Source organism: Bos grunniens, chromosome 26, assembly GCF_055505025.1.
Source record: "Bos grunniens cultivar Pamir isolate PY7600 chromosome 26, Bosgru_T2T1.0, whole genome shotgun sequence".
NCBI classification, from domain to species: Eukaryota; Metazoa; Chordata; class Mammalia; order Artiodactyla; family Bovidae; genus Bos; species Bos grunniens.
Window position 1 is genome coordinate 5,671,077 of NC_141190.1, and position 20,144 is coordinate 5,691,220.

The 20,144-nt window shown below is 35.2% G+C and overlaps 1 protein-coding gene across 1 annotated transcript in view; it reads left to right on the forward strand.

Annotated features, from left to right (window-relative positions):
* LOC147343960 (protocadherin-15-like) overlaps nt 1–20,144 on the forward strand; it is a 1,781,617-nt gene that overhangs the window by 1,524,931 nt on the left and 236,542 nt on the right. The window contains exon 22 of the mRNA XM_086377653.1: nt 18,514–18,819. Coding sequence (XP_086233779.1) covers nt 18,514–18,819 — 306 coding nt within the window. The remainder of the gene's footprint in view (nt 1–18,513; nt 18,820–20,144) is intronic.

Genomic DNA, 20,144 nt, shown 5'->3' on the forward strand with positions numbered 1-20,144 from the left:
AAATGGAAAAAAATTAGCTTGGCTTAACTGAATAGCTAGCTAACTAAATAACTCAGTAAGAAATGAGGATAGCAATGAGATAATGTGTATTGACCTTTTTCCCCTAGAAGATTCGAACGTGAAGGAATTGTAGCAAGAGAACAGATATAGTAGGATGTGGTTATTTTTTACTTCTTCATTCACTTTTTTTTTGGGGGGGGTGATAAAAGAGAGACTAATGGAAATAGGCTCAATAAGAAGAATGTGGAAGATGCTGAAAAAAGAAGCAACACAGTCCCAAGAGCATAGCCCCTGAGAATGTAGGAGGGTGTTGAATACTTTGATGGAAATTCTCCTCAGTTTTAGTACCAGGAGAATGGAAAATACAGGGATAGATGTTGGGAGGTTTATAGATTTATTTTGAAATGATTACCTCCATGTCTCAAAATAGTGAAATTCATAGCTATGGGTACATTGAATATTGTATTTCCCAGGGTTTCATGCAAATTTCATTGCCTTTATGGAATTTTTCCCCCCTCTGGTACCACTCCAGATTAGATGGAGGCAGAGAAAGGAATAACATGAGGGGAACCACTGACAATTTTCTATAACCTAGCTTTTTATTCTCTCATTGGATGTATTTAAATTCAGATGTACTATGTAATAATAATCTTAAAGGCATGGGTTTCAGTGATATGGCTCTTAATTTCCATAATACAAATAAGTAAACTGTTTCAGAGTGAATTCTAAAATGTTTCCAAGTCATCTTACTGCTTATCTCTAGACTCCAATCTATCATACGATTAAAATAATTTATGATGCTGCACCAATTATAACAGCCTCCTTCCTTGAACAAAGATCACAAGCAGACAGTATATTAATGTCCTAAACTCAAATCCATATTCTCTCATATGCCAAGTATAAGAACCTGAAAAAGTTTCTTAGCTTTTTTGCAGTATTCTCACCTGTAAAATAAGGACAATAATAACTATCTTGTTGGATTTTTGTAAGAACTAAAAGATAGAAAAAATGTAAAGCTAACCATATCCAGGAGAATTCTCTTAAGGAGAATTAAACATAAAAATGAAAATATGAACCGCATCTCTGAGTATAAAGATAGAAATAGATCATTATTAGCTTGGATCAGGACAATCATAGCTCTGGAACTGATTATTTTATTTGAAGGCAATGAAAAATTGGTGGCTCAGATGGTAAACAATCTGCCTGCAATTGGTTCAATCCCTGGGCTGGGAAGATACCCTGCAGAAGGGACTGGCTACCCACTCCAGTACTCTTGCCTGGAGAATTCTAAGGACAGAGGAGCCTGGCAGGCTACACATCATGGGGTCGCAAAGAGTCAGATATGATTGAGTGACTAACACACACATATGCTTTATTATATTCTGTTAAACAAGGAGTTTTTAATCTAATGAAGACAGTACAGATATTGGCTTGTGTTGGAGACTGAGATGCACTACTCAGGTTCCCCTTCAAGAAAAGACATTCTGACTTCTGAAAGTGATGTAAGAAGATGTCCTTCAGCTGCCAGACACTTCCCAGAATATTTCAGTTTGCACAGAGAAGGGTCACACCTTTCTCACTGTAGCCCACTGACTGATGGCCAAGTGCAAAGACCTTCTCATTTTGACCCAATCTGGAATAACTCAAACATGCAGCGCCAATTCCAGAGCTCCTTCTGGAATTGGCCAAAACTGTTGTTGATCCTGTACAGTTAGATTTTTCTCTTAATACAATCCTGCTTCTGTCTCTGCTTTTCACATGCATGGATCTGATCTGATTCCTGTCCCACTGTCTCCTTCACAGGGAGGCCAGTTTGCAAGCAAAACCCTTATATAGCACAATGTTTTCCCTCAAGCCATGAAAGAATCAAAGATAGGAGGCTTTTTTTTGGTAATTTTTAATCTAGATTTAGTCTACAAAATAAATAAATAAAGGCAGGCAATATTTCTTTGGCTTGTTTTCTCCCTATTCAGTTTATGATATCTCAGAAGGATTAGTTCATTGGGATTCTGAAACCCAGGCCTGGAAATATTCCCTATAGGTATCATAACTCATGATGTGGATATACAGAAAATATAGTCTCTTTTTCACTGTCATATTCCTTCTACCTCAACATTTTTATAGAGAGTTCTTCTGAGCCTACAGTCTTCTCTAATGGTTTTACGACTCTTCGGTATCATACTTATCCAAGTCTGCACAGACAGATTTTGTCAAAATCAATCAGTCTTTATGAAAGTAGCAAGAATAATGCTTCCTCTGGGCAAACCAAATCAGTGTTCGCACCTGTCATGTTGCAGGGTAGTTTCAGTCTCCAAGTCTTTAGATTTTAAGTTTGAAAATAACTTTCTTCTTTATTATCTGCAAAGATTCTTGGTAGATATAGAGTTTCGATTTCTCAGAATAATATGCTTCATTTTAACTCCTGATTTATATCTGTTTTTTAATATCAGACTCCACTTCTTTTATTGACTAGACCACTTCTAACCATCAAAAGAATTTAATAGAATAAATGCCATTGTATTAAAGGAAATTTTATGCTAGACTGGGCAATAAGAAAATTTCATTTTTGAGGATGTGCTAACAATTAAAAAATGTATGTCCAAAACAAGTTTTGAGTAAGCTCCGGGAGCTGGTGATGGACAGGGAAGCCTGGAGTGCTGCAGACCATGGGGTCACAAAGAGTCGGACACAACTGAGCGACTGAACTGAACTGAAGAGAAGTTTTTTCCCCACTATATATATATTTTTTATTTCCCATTGGGCTTATTTTGTCTCACTTAATCAGAAAAACTTAAAAAATGTTGATAAAATATCTGGATCTTTTATAAATCTATAACTTTAAAAAAAATCTATGCATATTTCTAACGTTAAGGTGAACAGCAGTGCCATTTTGCACCAGAATTTAAGGAAACAAACAAAAGCACCTTGCAGAATGCCTGCCTTGTGATGATCATCCTAAAATAGTGACCACCTGCTTACACAGTCAGTGACACACGTAGGGATGTACTCTGAGAGTGAATTCGAAGGAAATCAACTAAAAAAAGGAAGAGCAAGCAGAATATAAATCCAAAATTTCTGATTTGAAAGAAAATTCTACATTTTTGACATCTCAGTTCTTTTCCCAGGCCCATGAATCAGACCTCGGGAGTAAAAATGGAATGATAAGTTACTTCTTCCAGTTAATTTTATTTCACTAATTTAAAGGAATATGTTAGACAGAACAGTAAATGTAATCTTCTGTTACTTCAGTGCATTGTTGGCACAGGAATGAATATAAAACATGTATTTCCAGGTCAACCAATTTGATGACATCTCAGATTGGGGCAATGGAATGTAACTAAAAACTGTTACATTTTAAGCTCACCTCAAGGGATAAGGGCTGATAGGATAAAACCAAAAGTTCAAAATCTGTATCTTTCTCTACCTCAGTGACTTTATCAAGGTCGGTGACTATGATAAGATTGCAATAATATGTTTAAAATGGAGAAAGCCCTTTTAATTTTATGGTTGTCATTTGGGAAGCAGTATGTGCTTATATCAAACCCAAAGTATTATTCACAGTATTTGAGCTCTAGGAGATACTTTTCTCTTATTTTGGAGAAGGAAATGGCAACCCACTCCAGTATTCTTGCCTGGATAATTCCATGAACAGAGGAGTCTAGCAGGCTAGAGGCCATGGGATCCCAAAGAGTCAGACATGACTGTGAGACTAACACTTTCTCTTATTAAATGGATGTCATATTGGCCAAAGGCCTTGTTCATTTCTTTTGTCTTAGATATGTATCTGATAATCTAATATTTGAATATTCTCCATAAAATACAATAATGGAGAATTTCACAGAAAATTCAACTGGCTGTCACATTTTTTTTCCCACTTTTCAGTTACAATTTTCTTCTGCCATTGACACAAGCAAATAATTTGTGAGACCTATAACAGGAAATGTTCTATGATAGATAGAAGGACAATACTTAGGGCATAGCTTATTCTTAGCTCTTTAGAGAAATATATGTGAATGCTTCTGTTTAATATAAAAGAATATTGTGTAAAAATAAAATTAAAATTTGGGATTAGCAGGGAGGATGATCTGATAAGCAAGTATCACATCTTTAATAAGCATAGAGGAAACTGTTTAAAATTTACAAAAAAGAAAATAATAGTGTCAGAACTTGACAGACAAGGTGAGCACAACTATATGAGAAATGCCTGAGTCAAGCAGACTATATAAAATGCAATCTATGACAATAATAGTTTTCTCTTACTTCATACTTAAAAACTGATGACTGTTGACTACTGCTCTAGAGATGCCCTGAAAGAGTTATCCTGCATGAGAGTTTGGACAAATGTTTTAGAAAGGGATGCCATTATAATGAGTGCTGAGGAATAATGTTTACACTACAGTGTTTATTTATGCTATATTGGGAAGTTAGAGAAGACTTTCTTTTGACTATTCAATATTAACTGGGACATATTACCCCCCAAATGGAAAAAAATCAGTTTTTGAGAGGCAAAAATATATTATTTATATATAAAACACAGATAAACATATACATAAACATATATAATAAATCTGTGGTGATAAAATTTCATTGGGGTACAACTAGGAAGAAAAAAACTATCTAAAAGCCCTCCTTAAGTGGGTTATAGTGAAAAAAGTTTAAGCAACAATGGAACAGAGTATTAGAAAATAAAACTATTTAATTCCACGAAAAATGGAAGGTATACTAGAACACTGTTAAACTGAACTGAAAACAAATTTTCTTATAGGATTCTAGCTGACTTGAAGTAAAAGAAAGCAGTAAAACAAAAGCATAAGGACAAAATTCTGGAATAAACAATTATTGATGTGATTACTCAATTCACATATCAAAAGGAATGCTTGTGTTTTCCTTTTTTAAAAAAAGAGTATACATACTACATGAAAGTTTATTTTGTTCATGTGATTGAGTGCTTGGGGAAGGAATGATATGTTAACGGCGGCATCATGGAAAGAGCTTCAGATGAAATACTTGCAGAAAACGTGTATCTACTGTCTGTCAACGCAAAGAACCTGCATGGCTCAGATATGAACAAGCTAGCCTGCTCTGAAAAAACTCTTAATTTCATGAGGGCCGTAAAAAACGTAATAACACCTTCAGTAAAGGAGCAGTGCGCTATAGGAGCATAGTGATAAGACTTTTAACTTAGATGTTTCTGAGTGTAGTGACAGGTGGGCTGAAGAATAACCAGTTTGTGAAGTAGGGGGAGCACTTCAAGCTAGAAAAAGCAGGGAACAGACAGCATAGTTAGTTTGGCAGAATACACTTAGATTTAGGGTTTAGAACATGTTTGTCCATAGAAAAGATATGGGACTGAAGATGTTGGAGAAGTAAAGTAAGAGGAGCTGAGGAAACACAAAATGCAATTTTAATTTTATGTGACCTTGCACCATCAATGAAATGATGTTATATTGGACTGCAAGGAGATCCAACCAGTCCGTTCTAGAGATCAGTCCTGGGTGTTCTTTGGAAGGAATGATGCTAAAGCTGAAACTCCAGTACTTTGGCCACCTCATGCGAAGAGTTGACTCACTGGAAAAGACTCTGATGCTGGGAGGGATTGGGGGCAGGAGGAGAAGGGGACGACAGAGGATGAGATGGCTGGATGGCATCACTGACTCGATGGACATGAGTCTGAGTGAACTCTGGGAGTTGGTGATGGACAGGGAGGCCTGGCGTGCTGCGATTCATGGGGTCACAAAGAGTCAGACACGACTGAGCGACTTAACTGAACTGAACCAAACACCAAACCCACAGTACAAATTTATCAATTGCAAATAAGTAGGCTGCTACCGCTACTGCTACTGCTAAGTCACTTCAGTCGTGTCCGTGGGGTGCCGTTGCCTTCTCCAAATAAGTAGGCTAGGAAAATATAAAAATCACTGAATGAGTCATCACAAATTTTCCTTCTAGTATAATAGGGGATATATAATATATATATATATTATATATAAAATAAATAATATATTTATTATATATAAATAATATATGCAAAGATATATATATATCTTCTAGTATAATAAGGGATATATATTGGGGTATATATAATAATATTTGATAGAACATACACGTAAAATAGATAAATATGAATTTTATATATATATATATATGATGAATGCGCATGTAAAAACTTGTAGTACAGGGCTACATGGCTTTTTCCTAATACTTACTTAGTAAACCACTTGGAGTTAATTTACATTCAAACATTAAGAGAACTTTAGACTATGTTGTAACAGCTTAAACTGGTTTGCTTAATTTGACACTTAATTTATTTCATTAAGTATAACCGAAATCAAGGAAGGCATGTTATTTGCATGTACTTGCTGTCTAGAGCTTTGGCTTCCCTTCCTTATTCCTATCCTTGCACCAACTTCCCACTTCTCATGTTGCTGCTGCTGCTAAGTCACTTCAGTCGTGTCCGACTCTGTGCGATCCCATAGGCGGCAGCCCACCAGGCTCCCCCGTCCCTGGGATTCTCCAGGCAAGAACACTGGAGTGGGTTGCCATTTCCTTCCCCAATGCATGAAAGTGAAAAGTGAACATGAAGATGCTCAGTCGTGTCCGACTCTTAGTGACCCCATGGACTGCAGCCCACCAGGCTCCTCCGTCCATGGGATTTTCCAGGCAAGAGTACTGGAGTGGGGTGCCATTGCCTTCTCCACCCACTTCTCATACATTGTCACAATTTCTGTTACCAAATATTTCACAGGTTTTTTTTTTCCCTATTAATGCCTCTTATTATGTAAAAATGGATGAACATGACTTTTAGGCCTAATATTTAATTGCACAACATAGAGGTACAGAAAGTAGTTTGTGCTGAGTGCAAAAGGGATCAGAAGGCTGGATGGAAAGAAGAGGTTCCCAGAAAGAAGCTGAGTGAAACTGGAGGTATGTTTTGAAGAATTAAATAGGATTTAAAAACAAATGCCTAGAAGTGAAAGTAAGAGGGAGCATTGTGTGTTTGAAGGACAACAAGGCAGGTAGACTGGTTTTTTTTTTGGCTCTGCTGGATCTTTTTGTTGTGGTTCCTGGGCTTTCTATAGTGGCTTGAGGGAGTTTCTCTAGTTCTCTTAAACTAGAGCACACGGGGCAGCACACAGGGTTCTATTGTGGAGCACAGACTCTAGAGCATGTGGGCTCTCTACTTGTGGCACATGGGCTCTCTAGTTGCAACACATGGGCTTAGTTGCCCCACAGCACATGGGCTCTTAGCTCCCCAACCAGGAATTGAACCTGTGTCTCCTACATTGAAAGGTAGATTTCTAACCACTGGACTACTAGACTCTACTATCGTTTCCAGGTTTTTGCTGCCCCACACTCCAAAAGGATGTTACTTCCCCATCTTATGACATCACCAATGATGATGTAAGATTTGTAGGTGATATGTTCCACATTGAAGCAGAAGCATTAAGAGCTGTGGCTTTATTATCTCTTTCCCCCGCCCTTGGTCATATGGATGTACATATGTATGTGTGCATGCTCAGTCATGTCTGACTCGTGCAACCCCATGGTCTGTAGACCATCAGGCTCCTCTGTCCATGGAAATTTCCAGGCAAGAATGCTGCAGTGGGTGTCCATTTACTTCTTCAGGGGATCTTTCCAACCCAGGGATCAAACCTGCATCTCCTGCATTGGCAGGAGCCCTTCAGACTCCTTCCTTGAGTAAAGACAGAAGAGCTACATGGAATCCATGGTAGATACTGCATGGATGAGAAATAAACATCAGTGAGAGCAAATCGCTGAGATTTTGGAGTTATTTAAGAGCTGTCTGACATAATAAATAAACTCTTTTGATTAAAACATAGAGTTTACGTCAGAGAGTTAGTTCTGAGAGGTTAGTGTATAAGTATAGGTTAGAAAAAGATCACATAGAGCCTTCAATGTTATAATAAAATGTAATTTATTATGTAAACTAGAAATGATTGTTTTGGCTATTAGTGAATTCAACAAAATTTTCATTTAAGGCACATACTGCTTCATAAGAAGCAGTCCTCATGAAGTATTTATTCAGCAAATATTCACGGAACCTTAATACAGAAAAGGCATTAGAAGTTAAACTGGGAGCAATGCATTTTTCGTGTCCTCAATTTGCAGGAAGTATAGTGTAGAAGAGAAGCAGGTGAGCAAGCAGCTACATTATATTGTTGAACTAAATGAAAACAAAATGGCAAGGAGTGTTAGTGGAAGGACAATGTCTTGATTTGGGGAAACCAGGAAAGGCATCCTAGAAAAATGTCCAAGCCAGGAAAGACAGTTTAGTAGAGGTTTGCTCCTTGGTAGAATAGAAAGAATTTAAGATCACTAAAAAAATACGTAGCTTTGGAGAAAAATACGGGCAGCTGTCAAAACTTTTATACGGGGAAATACTGTTTACTAAGTTCTCTGGGTAGAATTTATCTTTCAGATTTGGAAGGATGGTCTGAGTAGTTATGACAAGTTAAGAAATGTTTAGTGTGAAATAATTCTTAGATCCCTTTCAGCTCTCACTATAATGATTTTAAGAGCCTCACAACTTATGATCAGTTCCTGACCACTCACCTGTTGACATACATTTGTTTCCCAACCCATGATGAAAGTACTTTAAAATGCAAGTGGAAGTTACCTTCTCTTTTGCTTTCAAATGTTATACATTTTTGATTTTTCAAAAATTCAGTATTTTTCTCAGTCCAGATGTAGCAAACATTTCTCAATGTGACAATATCCATAAAAATATCAGGTGTAATTTTTCATAGAAATTTCTCTATCATATGTCTAATACTACCTGAATTTACACCTCAAATGTCTTAAATCTTCATTATTGTTTCTTGTAATAACTAAAGTGCTCTTTCCTTTTTGTTGTATATCATTTCATCATACAAGCTTTCCTCATATTTTTATTTGTTACACTAAAAACACAACATGGACAGGTTTTAAGATTTTTCACATATTATTTCTATAATTAATACAGGCACCCCAATTCTCAGATCTTGACAAAAACAAAGCAATGGAACTTAATAGACACACTGCTCCTCCTGCTGTTGAAGCTTAATCACTTCAATCATGTCCGATTCTGTGTGACCCTATGGACTGTAACCAACCAGGCTTCTCTGTCCATGGTATTCTCCAGGCAAAAATACTGGAGTAGGTTGCCATTTCCTTCTACAGGGGATCTTTCCAACCCTGGGATCGAACCCAGGTCTCCTGCATTACACACTGTAGGCAGATTTTTTACTGTAGAGCCACAAAAGAGGCCAATAGACTTACTGCCAGGTTAAATGTGATCTTAAGGAAAATGAAGTGTATATATAAACCAAATAAAATTAGACTAATTTATTCTATTTTTTTAATTTTAAGAACTTTATACAAAAAATTAGCTTTTTAATAGCTTCTAATTAGATGTTGAAAACCTCAGTAAACATACCTAATTTTTAACTGATTACTTAATATGATCTAAGCATGCTATTAAATTAGTTCAATCCTCATAGTAGATAGTTAAGTAAATACTATCATCATACTTTTACAAATGAAGTGTGGAAGCTTAAAGTGACTGACTCACCCAAGGACATAGAATTAGTATGGGAAAGAGCTGGGCTTTTAACCTAGTGCTTAAGCCCTTAAGCAATCTCTAGTTTACATATGGGTTTTCTAGACTCCTAAGGATTAAATATGTGACAGTTACAGTATTAAAAAAACAAAAACAAAAACTATTTACTCTCGTTATATTTTTAGTGATTTGAGCTCATGTACACTTGTTACCTTATAGCCAGTAAGTCTATTTGCCATTGTTCAATAATGAATAGGTATGGAAAGAGGGAATATTTGCCAGGATCATGAGTCAGTAAATTGCTTTTCCCCTTTTACACTGATAATCACATCCCTTGAAATAACTCAGCTTCTTTAAAGAAATAAAGATAACAACCATTTTATGTCTTTTTGAAGTTGATAGATAATTTAAAAATGTACTTCCATTAGTAATGTCATTAAGGATGCACTGCCCAACTTCTTCTGACCTCCCTGCTCAACAACTTTTATGGCTCCCGCTTCAAAGTGAGAGAGGAGTGCACAGACTCAAAAATTGCTGTGAAGGACAAGCAAAAACTAGAGTGAAGCTCCCTCTCAGTTTTGCACTGGGCTGATAAGGTGCTACATGGCAGTTCACACCTTTCTCATAGCTATATTTTCTGTCTGTCCTCAAAGTTCTTTATATAGACCTGAATTTTATGAAAATAAACAGAAATCATTTATCTAAATAATCCAAATGGGTATGAATATAAAACATTTTAAATAAGAATGAATCATTGAAAATGCATAAGTAATCTACGCAGGGAGTTTTCAATGGAAGGAGGGCAGGCCTAATGCTCTCCTTTAAGGTCTTGTCCCAGTATATTCTACCCATAAAGGCATGCTTTTACATCTCTACAGAATTTGTAATTCTCAGTGTAGGTATCCCAGTAATGGGTTTCCACCTTTGTCGATGAGAAAGCATATATAATAGACTTCTCTAAAATATAATTAGGCAGCAAAAGGCATAGATATAATGTGTAAGAAATATATTTTCCAGCTTCCTTTTAAAATGATGTACTATAAAATAGTATAGTCAATAAAAGCCCTTGTGCATGATGTGTTGTCCTTATTAAGTAATTATTTGGCTGACTGCAATGTTAACTGGCTGACTCAACTTTGACTTCAGTGATTAAGGCTATTCAAAAGTTTTCCTAGCACACGTTCACAGTTTTGTCCAGTGAAATCTTTATTTGACTACAGACAATCAGCCGATGTCCCAGCAATATGCATGCACAAATAAGTAGCCGCAAATCAGGTCCCATAGGAAGGTGTATATTACAAAATGTGTTAACCATGGAGAGATGATTAAAAAGTTGCAGCTATTACTGTTTATTGCTTTGATGTAGTACAAGATGAAGAGAGATGTGTGATATTTCTTGTTAACAATTTTAATTAACTTTTAATTGATTTCTAGGAAGATGAATGGTTTCATTACAGCATCACACATTGAGTTCCTTGGTTAGATTTAAACATCAATGCAGACTTCTTGACAATATTGCTGATAATAGGGAATTTTATGTTTGGTTACCTTTTCTAACATCTACATACTCATCTATAATAGTAAATAAATGAAACTACTTAGCTTAGCCATCCATATTATTTAACTTCCATGACCTTATTTATGCTTCTCAATTAATTAGGAGTCAGAAAAGGAAGCAAATAATTCTGCATTTTATAAGTGTTCAAGTTCCTTTACCTCTATTAGATGTGTTACTCAGTTACTTTAAATTTTTTAGAGCATTTTCTTATTGACTGTTGGTCTTCTATATCATGAGCATAAAATATACTTCTTTTTATAGAAACTAGTCCTTCAGTGAGTTAAGTTGTAAATGTGGGTCAGAATGTGTGTGTATGTGTGCTTGACTTTGAATGTTATTATTAACATTTTATACATAAGCTGATGAAATTATAAAGTCCTATTAATAAAAATGCTTCATCTAATATTTATTTTTAGTATCCTTATTGAATATGTGTTAGATATTTTCTCTCGACAAATTATCCCACTGTAAGATAAGGATTTCTGCAAATTTGAAAAATTCAATGAAGAGTTATGAGATGTGCTTCTCTTCTCAAAGGAGTTACGGTTGTGGGGAAAAGGTGTAAATAATAAGTAATGTGAAGAAGTATTTGTCAAGCCTAGAATTCTGATGTATAAAATGACCTATCTCTAAATACTAGACATTTTCATGGGAGACATTGAACTGGGGTTGGAATTTGAAGACTGGATTAAGGATTGGAATTTCAGAAGTGAATAAAGAATCATCATGGCAAGTCTTGAAGGAAATGTCAAAAAGTGTATTCTGAGTCTTAAGGAAATGTAGAAAATTGATTAGACTTGAGAAGAAAGTTTATACAGGACAGTAAATAGTAAGAGAAGACTGAAAATGTAGGTTGAAATTAACTCATGCATACGAGTCTGGCCTTCTTTCTGTAGTTCAGTCAACACGTTGAAAAGATTTCTGTTACTTGGGATTTTTAAATCTGGTGCATACATTACTCCTCTTGAGAACTTTGCCTTCCTCATTGAAATATTAATGGCACATGAAAAGTTCAGAAGTAATGAAAACTTAAAAATTTTTCTTTAATTCCAATTTCCCTAATTTATTTATTTCAACAAAGACCTCCCTTGCTCTCTCCATCTCTCCTCACTTTTTCCCTTAGAAAAATCCTGGCATCAAGCTAACATTCCATGAAATGTAGCACCTAGAGTTAGTTTACCAAAGCCATAACAAAAATTCAATATTTTCTTCTCCATCCATGGCCTTCTGTATCAATTTAAGCCATTAAAAAAATATCTCTTTGAACCTCTTGAAAGCATATTTGTTTTATTATCTTTTATTTGCCATTTATTGTTTTATTGTGGACTCTATTAAGGACCCCAACATGGTAGAAAGTGGGAACCTCTAGTTCTATAAATTTAAGATGGTTATTTTCAAGTGATCGATCATGGGGAACAAACAGTATAAAGTGGAAATATTATGTGAAAATATCATGGACAGATTATTAAAAAGAGGCCTTATTCCCAGTGTTACTCGGTGAATTACAACAGTATTTAATAAACTATATGTCCCTCAAGATGTTAGTAAGTATTTTTCTAAACAAATAACAATGAAAAAAATCTATGATTAAATTTGTTTGGAAACTGTGGTGTTGATATTTCCTGGGATTTGGAAGTATCAATAGATAACATCCTACACCTTTCCCAGGTTCAAAATAATTCAGAGAGAGACATGAAATTCTGGCAGATAGGATTCTCATATTGAGGGGGAAGAGGTTTAGTAATGAGAAACAAATAGGTTAGTAAATGCTACCCCCACAATTAAATTTAACTACACAGCCTCAGACAGAACTGAAATTGTAGGTCTTATTCTTAGGGAAAGAGCTCATAAGAGCAAAACAAGTAACTCATATGACATCCTTATAAACATCAGATGTTATGTTAAAAGAAGTCAGTGTGTTTACCCAATTCTTTCTATCAAATTCATCACTCATGAGTGAATAAGGGAGCAGAGAAAAGACGATTTTTTTTACTAAAATGTCTTTCCTCTTGGCAAGTTGAAGCCTGGAGACAGTAAGCTACTATTCCACAATCCTTAATAAAAAGGATCTTTCAATGCAACAGTTCTCTGAACATTGGAAAATTCACAAGGGAATATATGGTTAATGCACTGGCTTGGGAAATACCAACATGATGCAAGCACTGTAGGTGGTTCATTCTGAAATTAACTTTTTTTTTTTTTTTTTTATCTCAGTCTCTTGTTAAAGCAAATTTCCTTTAACAATCCGCTAGCCCAGTGGTTTTCAAACATGAGTTGAATAATCAAATGTGAGGTCTTTTCCAAGTCATTTGTTACCAATGTAGGTACACATTTGCATGATTCTGATACTAGTTATTGGCTTATATTATCTATGGCAATGACAATTCACTTAAATTTTTATATATCTTATTCAGTGGAACAGACCAATGGCTTTGCAACTAGATTACAGAGAATTATGCAATAACTATCATATATTTTATTCATATTGTAATTGATCTGTGCCACATTTGTGAATTTCATCTCTGACATGTGTAATGGTAGGAAAAGAGATTCAAAATTGCTATTCGATTTCACATCTTTTATTTTGTAGTTTTATAGGTATTATCTGATACTTAGCGGGAACACACCAAAGTTAATGATATCAGAAATATGTATAGTGGAAACACTGAAAGTAATAAAAAATTCTACAATGTAGCAATCGTTCTATATATCAAGGTCATTCTCTGTCTTAAACTACATAGGCCCTCTTTGTCATTCTACAAAATATTAAAAATACAAAGCCATTTACTTATCATCATACTCATTTAAGTCATAGCAAAATACTACTTTGTAATTTTTAAAAATGATTCTTTCCAGTTTAGACCTGGATTCAGTAGTTCTACCAAGGTAATCAGAGTCCCAGATGAAATTTTGATAATTCTACAGTCTTTGGTTTGGGATTCTTAATTAAAAGCACAGAGGTTGATAATGGAAGAGATATAAATCAAAATAGAACCAAGCAACAGATGCATAATGATTAAATATATATTTTAAGAATTATATAGCTATGTATTAATAAGTAGCATAATATCATCTTCATTAAGCTGACTTAAAACTCAACATTCAAAAACCAAAGATCATGGCATCTAGTCCTGTCACTTCATGGCAAATAGATGGGGAAAAAATGGAAACAGTGACAGACTTCTTTTTCTTGGGCTCCAAAATCACTGCAGTTGGTGGCTGCAGCTACAACATTCAAAAACACTTGCTCCTTGGAAGAAAAGCTATCACAAACCTAGACAGTGTATTAAAAATTAGAGAAATCACTTTTCCAACAAAAGTCTGTATAGTCAAAGCTATGGTTTTTTCAGTAGTCATGTGTGGCTGTGAGAGTTGGACCATAAAGAAGACTAAGAGTCAAAGAATAGATGCTTTTGAACTGTGGTGTTGGAGAAAACTCTTGAGAATCATTTGGATAGCAAGGAGATCAAACCAGTCAATCCTAAAGGAAGTCAATCATGAATATTCATTGGAAGGACTGATGCCGAAGCTGAAGTTCCAATACTTTGTCCACTTGATGCAAAGAGCCAACTCATTGGACAAGACTGTGATGCTGGGAAAGATTGAAGACAGGAGGAGAAGGGAGCAACAGAGATGGCTGGATAGTATCATTGATTCAATGGACATGACTTTGAGCAAACTCTGGGAGATAGTGAAGGACAGGGAAGCCTGGTGTGCTGCAGTCCATGGGGTTGCAAAGAGTCGGACATGACTCACTGAACAATGAACAACAACAGTAATATCTTTATTTATATGTTAATAAATGCAATTCATATGTGTATCCTAGAAATAAATATATAATTTAAAAGTATCAAATATGATATAAGGTACAGTTATATGGAGCTATTGGCATGTATAACAGAAGGGTCTCATTTATATTTCATGATTCAGAGAAGACTGCTTTGAGAAAGTGATGTTTAAATTGACTTTTGAAAGATGAGCAGGCATTAGCCTGGCAAATAATAGCAGAAGTCCCCACTAGGCAGAAGCTTTAGAGAAATTTGGGGGTTGGAGAGATTTGCATTATTCCAGAACATAGTGAAAGTAGCATTCAGTAGATGACGTCTTGACGATGTTAACTGTTTGAATGCTGCTGAACACAGTTGAAATCATTAAAGGATATTAAGAGAAATAATGACATTTATCTTTTATAGAAGACCTCTCTGAAATGAAATAACAGAAAAAGAAAATAATTAACAAGTAATCTAGTAATCTAAGCCACAGTTGATGATAATTTGAAGCAAAGAAGTTAGGATTGAGATACTGTATAAAGGTGTAAACAGCATATTACAAATAGAATAGTAATTTTCTCTGTAAATTCCATGATATCTTGGACTTGTTATTTAATACACCATTGTAACTTTAAGCTGAGACTCATACATCATATTAAATATGCTTTTCTGAAATTATTTAATAAATGAAGCACAGAACATAGAAGGAAACACATGTATACCTGTGGCGGATTCATTTTGATATTTGGCAAAACTAATACAATTATGTAAAGTTTAAAAATAAAATAAAATTAAAAAAAAAAGAACATAGAAAGAGATCTCTGGAATACCTTTTTTGTTTTTATGTAATCTATTGGGTCAGTGGAAGAATCATTTACTGATATAAGGGAATTAGAGATGAAAAAGATTTGGGCAAGTGTTTAGTTAAGGGCATGTTAAATTTCTGATTCTAGAGCAGACAGAATTATGATTCCCAACACATCCCATGTGTGAATATGTCACCTTACATAGCAAAAGAAATTTTGCAGATGTAATAAGGTTTAGGAACTTGAGATGGGAGGATTATCCTAGATATCCAGGTGGGCCCACTGTAGTCATCAAAACTGTTGAACAGTGAACAAAGATGGTAGCAGAGTGGATCAGAGAGATAAAATAGAAGGAGAAATTCAGAAAGCGTGAGGGGAACTTAACCCACAGTTGCTAGCTTTGAAGATGGAAAAAGTGTACCATGAGCCAAGATCCAAGGTTTGTGGGCGGTCTTAGAAATTGGGAATAGTCCTTGCATGACAAGTAAAAAGGAAGTGGGGATCTCAATCCTACAACCTCAAGGAACTGTATTCTGTCAATAACTGGAATGAGCAAAGAAATGGATCTTTGCCTATAACCTCCAGAAAGGAACACAGCCCTATGCATACCTTGATTTTAGCCAGATGAGACACTTGTTGAACTTCTGTTTTATAGAGCTATAAAATAATAAACTTGTGGTGTGTAAGTCCTAGCAGAGATATCAGTTCAGTAGCTGTAACAGTACGTACTTAATATCCCCTGTCCCTCCACACATATACATACACAGCCACATTAAGCAAAATGAATCATTCTATCATAATAAATCTTCCAAATATTTAGATAGACAAAAACACACCTTGAGTGAGAATCATTTAAATTACATAAAAACCCCCACGGAAGAAAAGTCACTTAAATGTTTAATACTGTTGATTTAATGAACTAAGACCTACTGATGTTACCAGATTTTATTTTTCTATTTAATTAAGCACTGATTTAAGACAGAGTATTTTTTGTTGGGTTGTTCTTTTGTGGGGGAGTTGACAATATTGTTGTTTATTTGTATTCACTAAGATGACCAGTTTGACTAATTGATCAGTAATTTGTAAGACAAATTCTAGGAAAGATATAAAAGTAGAAGAAAATATGTGTATGTAAGCTCTTTGACTATTTTACAGTATTTTTGTCCTCTTCAGACATTCCTGCAGTTCCTCATCTTTTCTCAGGCTTCAAACTTAAGAAGTAATACCCTCCCAGGAACATTTGTGTTTTGATGACTCAGAGGGACAAATCCTGCTGGAAAGTCTGGCATTCATAGCGTGCACAGTTATAAATTTGACTTTCACATCCTGGGCTTTATCATTTCAAACACGGCAAAAGTGTTCAGCAAACCCACCCCACTTGCTTCCCCAGTGTTTGTAAAGGTGGATGTACATCTGCTTATATGCTGTTCAAAATACATCATATTCCATCCTAGGCTTTATGAATATTAATTGATTTTTGTGTCCCTCGCTCATAATGCAGCCAAGTCTCTTGTTTTTCTTCCTTTCCTTACCAGCCATTTGGTGCGTAGTTATGTAACATTTTATGGTTTCCAAGATTTATTCCAATTTGTGTGAGGAACAATGAGATAGAGCTATGTAGTACAAAATGCACAGTATTTGATAATGAGATGTCATAATTTCTATTTCAATTAATTGAGTTTTAGATTATATTAATTCTCATAACACTCCTTTGAAGAATAGCCACTCAAAATTTACTTATTTTGTTTAATGCAAAGTTATTTAATATGACTTAAAATTTCAATTGCAAAAGGCTTATTATTGCATCAACAATTCTATTATCATTTAGAGGTTGTATTCTAATTTTTAAGAGCCCTTTGCAGTTGCTTTACAGTTACTAAACTTTCACTTCTGTTTGGGGTTTGGAGTATGTTTAGTTTTAAACCTCGGTTGCTTACATTAATTTATTCTAACATGAATTAATCCCTCAAATATTTATTAAGTAATTTTATGTAGGCATTATACTAAGAATTGAGGCACAGATTGTTATTTCTTGCATGCTGCTGCTGCTGCTAAGTCGCTTCCGTCGTGTCCAACTCTGTGCGACCCCATAGACGGCAGCCCACCAGGCTCCTCTGTTCATGGGATTCTCCAGCAAGAACACTGGAGTGGGTTGCCATTTCCTCCTCCAATGCATGAAAGTGAAAAGTCAAAGTGAAGTCGCTCAGTCGTGTCCGACTCTTCATGACCCCATGGTCTGCAGCCTACCAGGCTCCTCCGTCCATGGGATTTTCCATAACTCTAAGCAAATTATAAGCCACAGTTTTCTCATTTGTAGAATGGAACCAATGATATTTATTTATAAGAACATTAGGAAAATTAAATGCAGTAATCTATATCTATCTATATATGGTGCTTCTATATGTATTATAGGTATATAATATATAGCTTGAATTAAAAAATATACAATCATAAGCTATCACTCAATTATGTTTAATTAAAACTTTTTTAAATTTTAGAGTTCAAAATCTATTAAATAAATGATAATACAGGAAAATTCAGTATTTATGTAATGTGAACTTTCTGTCATAATATAATATTGTTATTGCTACTGATACAAAATAATTTTATGCTCATTTAGAATTAAGAGTAGCATTAAACCATTATAAATTTCTTTTCCTGTTCTAGACTTTTGTACCACGTTATCATTATCTTTTTACTTTTCTCTCTAATGAAAAACCAATACTTGGTTAGAAATATGCCATAGGTCTTTAACTGTCCCTTCTAAAAAATTATAACAGAGAGTACTATGTGAACTCCTCTGTTTTTAATTTTGTTTAGGCAGTAGATCCTGATGCTGGAATAAATGGCCAAGTGCACTACAGCTTGGGTAACTTCAACAATCTTTTTCGCATCACATCCAATGGAAGCATTTACACGGCCGTGAAGCTTAACAGAGAAGTCCGGGACTACTATGAACTTGTTGTTGTGGCAACTGATGGAGCAGTACATCCTCGTCATTCAACTCTTACTCTGGCCATCAAGGTTTTGGATATTGATGATAATAGCCCTGTGTTCACCAATTCAACATATACTGTCGTTGTTGAGGAGAACCTGCCAGCTGGGACCACTTTCCTTCAAATAGAGGTGTGTGAAAGAAGCAATTGTTTCATGAATTCTGTATAAAAATTGGTATTTGTATGGGTCTGCCAGACTTTAGTAAAATGCACACACACACACACATGCAGTTAAATTTCAAATGAATGATAAGTAAATTTTAATATATGTATTTCTCAAATATTACATACTCTGTTTTATCTAACAAGCTTATTTTAGAGAGAGAAGGGAGAAAAGTTGCCATTGTAAGAAATTGAATAACACTTCTTAATAGACTTATTATCAATTCACAAAAGTAATGAATGTCAAATATTTATTATAACAATTGGCAATACATTAGACTATTTTTAAAAACTTAATAATTCCTCACCTTGTACCTCCAAAGTTCCTCAGTATTAAATTTTTATGTGTATTATGTTACATTTATGTTTCTGCTCACACAAATGTCAAATAACTATTTACACACTGTCTGAATATACATGTATCCAGGAATGTGCATATATACACATGTATTGTTGCTGCTTAGTCACTAAGTCATGTCTGACTTTTTGTGACCCCATGGACTATAGCCTGCCAGGCTCCTCTATTCATGAGATTTCTCACACAAGAATATTGGACTAGGTTGCTATTTCCTTTTCCAGGAATTCCTCCCAAACCAGGGATTGAACCCTTGTCTCTTTATTGACAGATATTTTCTTTACCACTGAGCCACCTAGGAAGCCGATATGCATGCATACACATATACAAATGTATAGAATCACCCTGTATCTTACAGAAATAGATCGCTATACTTACTATTTTGTAATATTTGTTCACTTTCTATACATAACTGGCATACTTCCAGAAGTCTGTTTCTCCTTTTTATTAGTGTCTTTATATCTAAGCTTCTGTCTTTTAGTTCTCCAGTTATTACCAGAAACTCTGGATATTCAGATTCAGTAAGTTAGATTGGCCTAGAAGTCTCCATTTAAGTATCAACTCTTTAATTCTGACTTAGGTGTTCTATGAAGTATATTTTAAAAATATAACTCTTTCTCAACCTGCAATCTACAACTTGAATTGTGTTAGCATGAATTTCAAGAGCTTGTGTTTTTCCATGATTCAATTTGATATATGTTTATTTAGTTCAGTTCAGTTCAGTTCAGTTCAGTCTCAGTCGTGTCTGACTCTTTGCGACCCCATGGACTGTAGCCTGCCACGCTCTGCAGTCCATGGGATTCTCCAGGCAAAATACTGGAGTGGGTTGCCATTTCCTCCTCCAGAGGATCTTGCTGACCCAGGGATTGAACCTGCGTTTCTTATGTCTCCCACATTGGCAGGTGGGTTCTCTACCACTAATGCCATCTGGGAAGAAA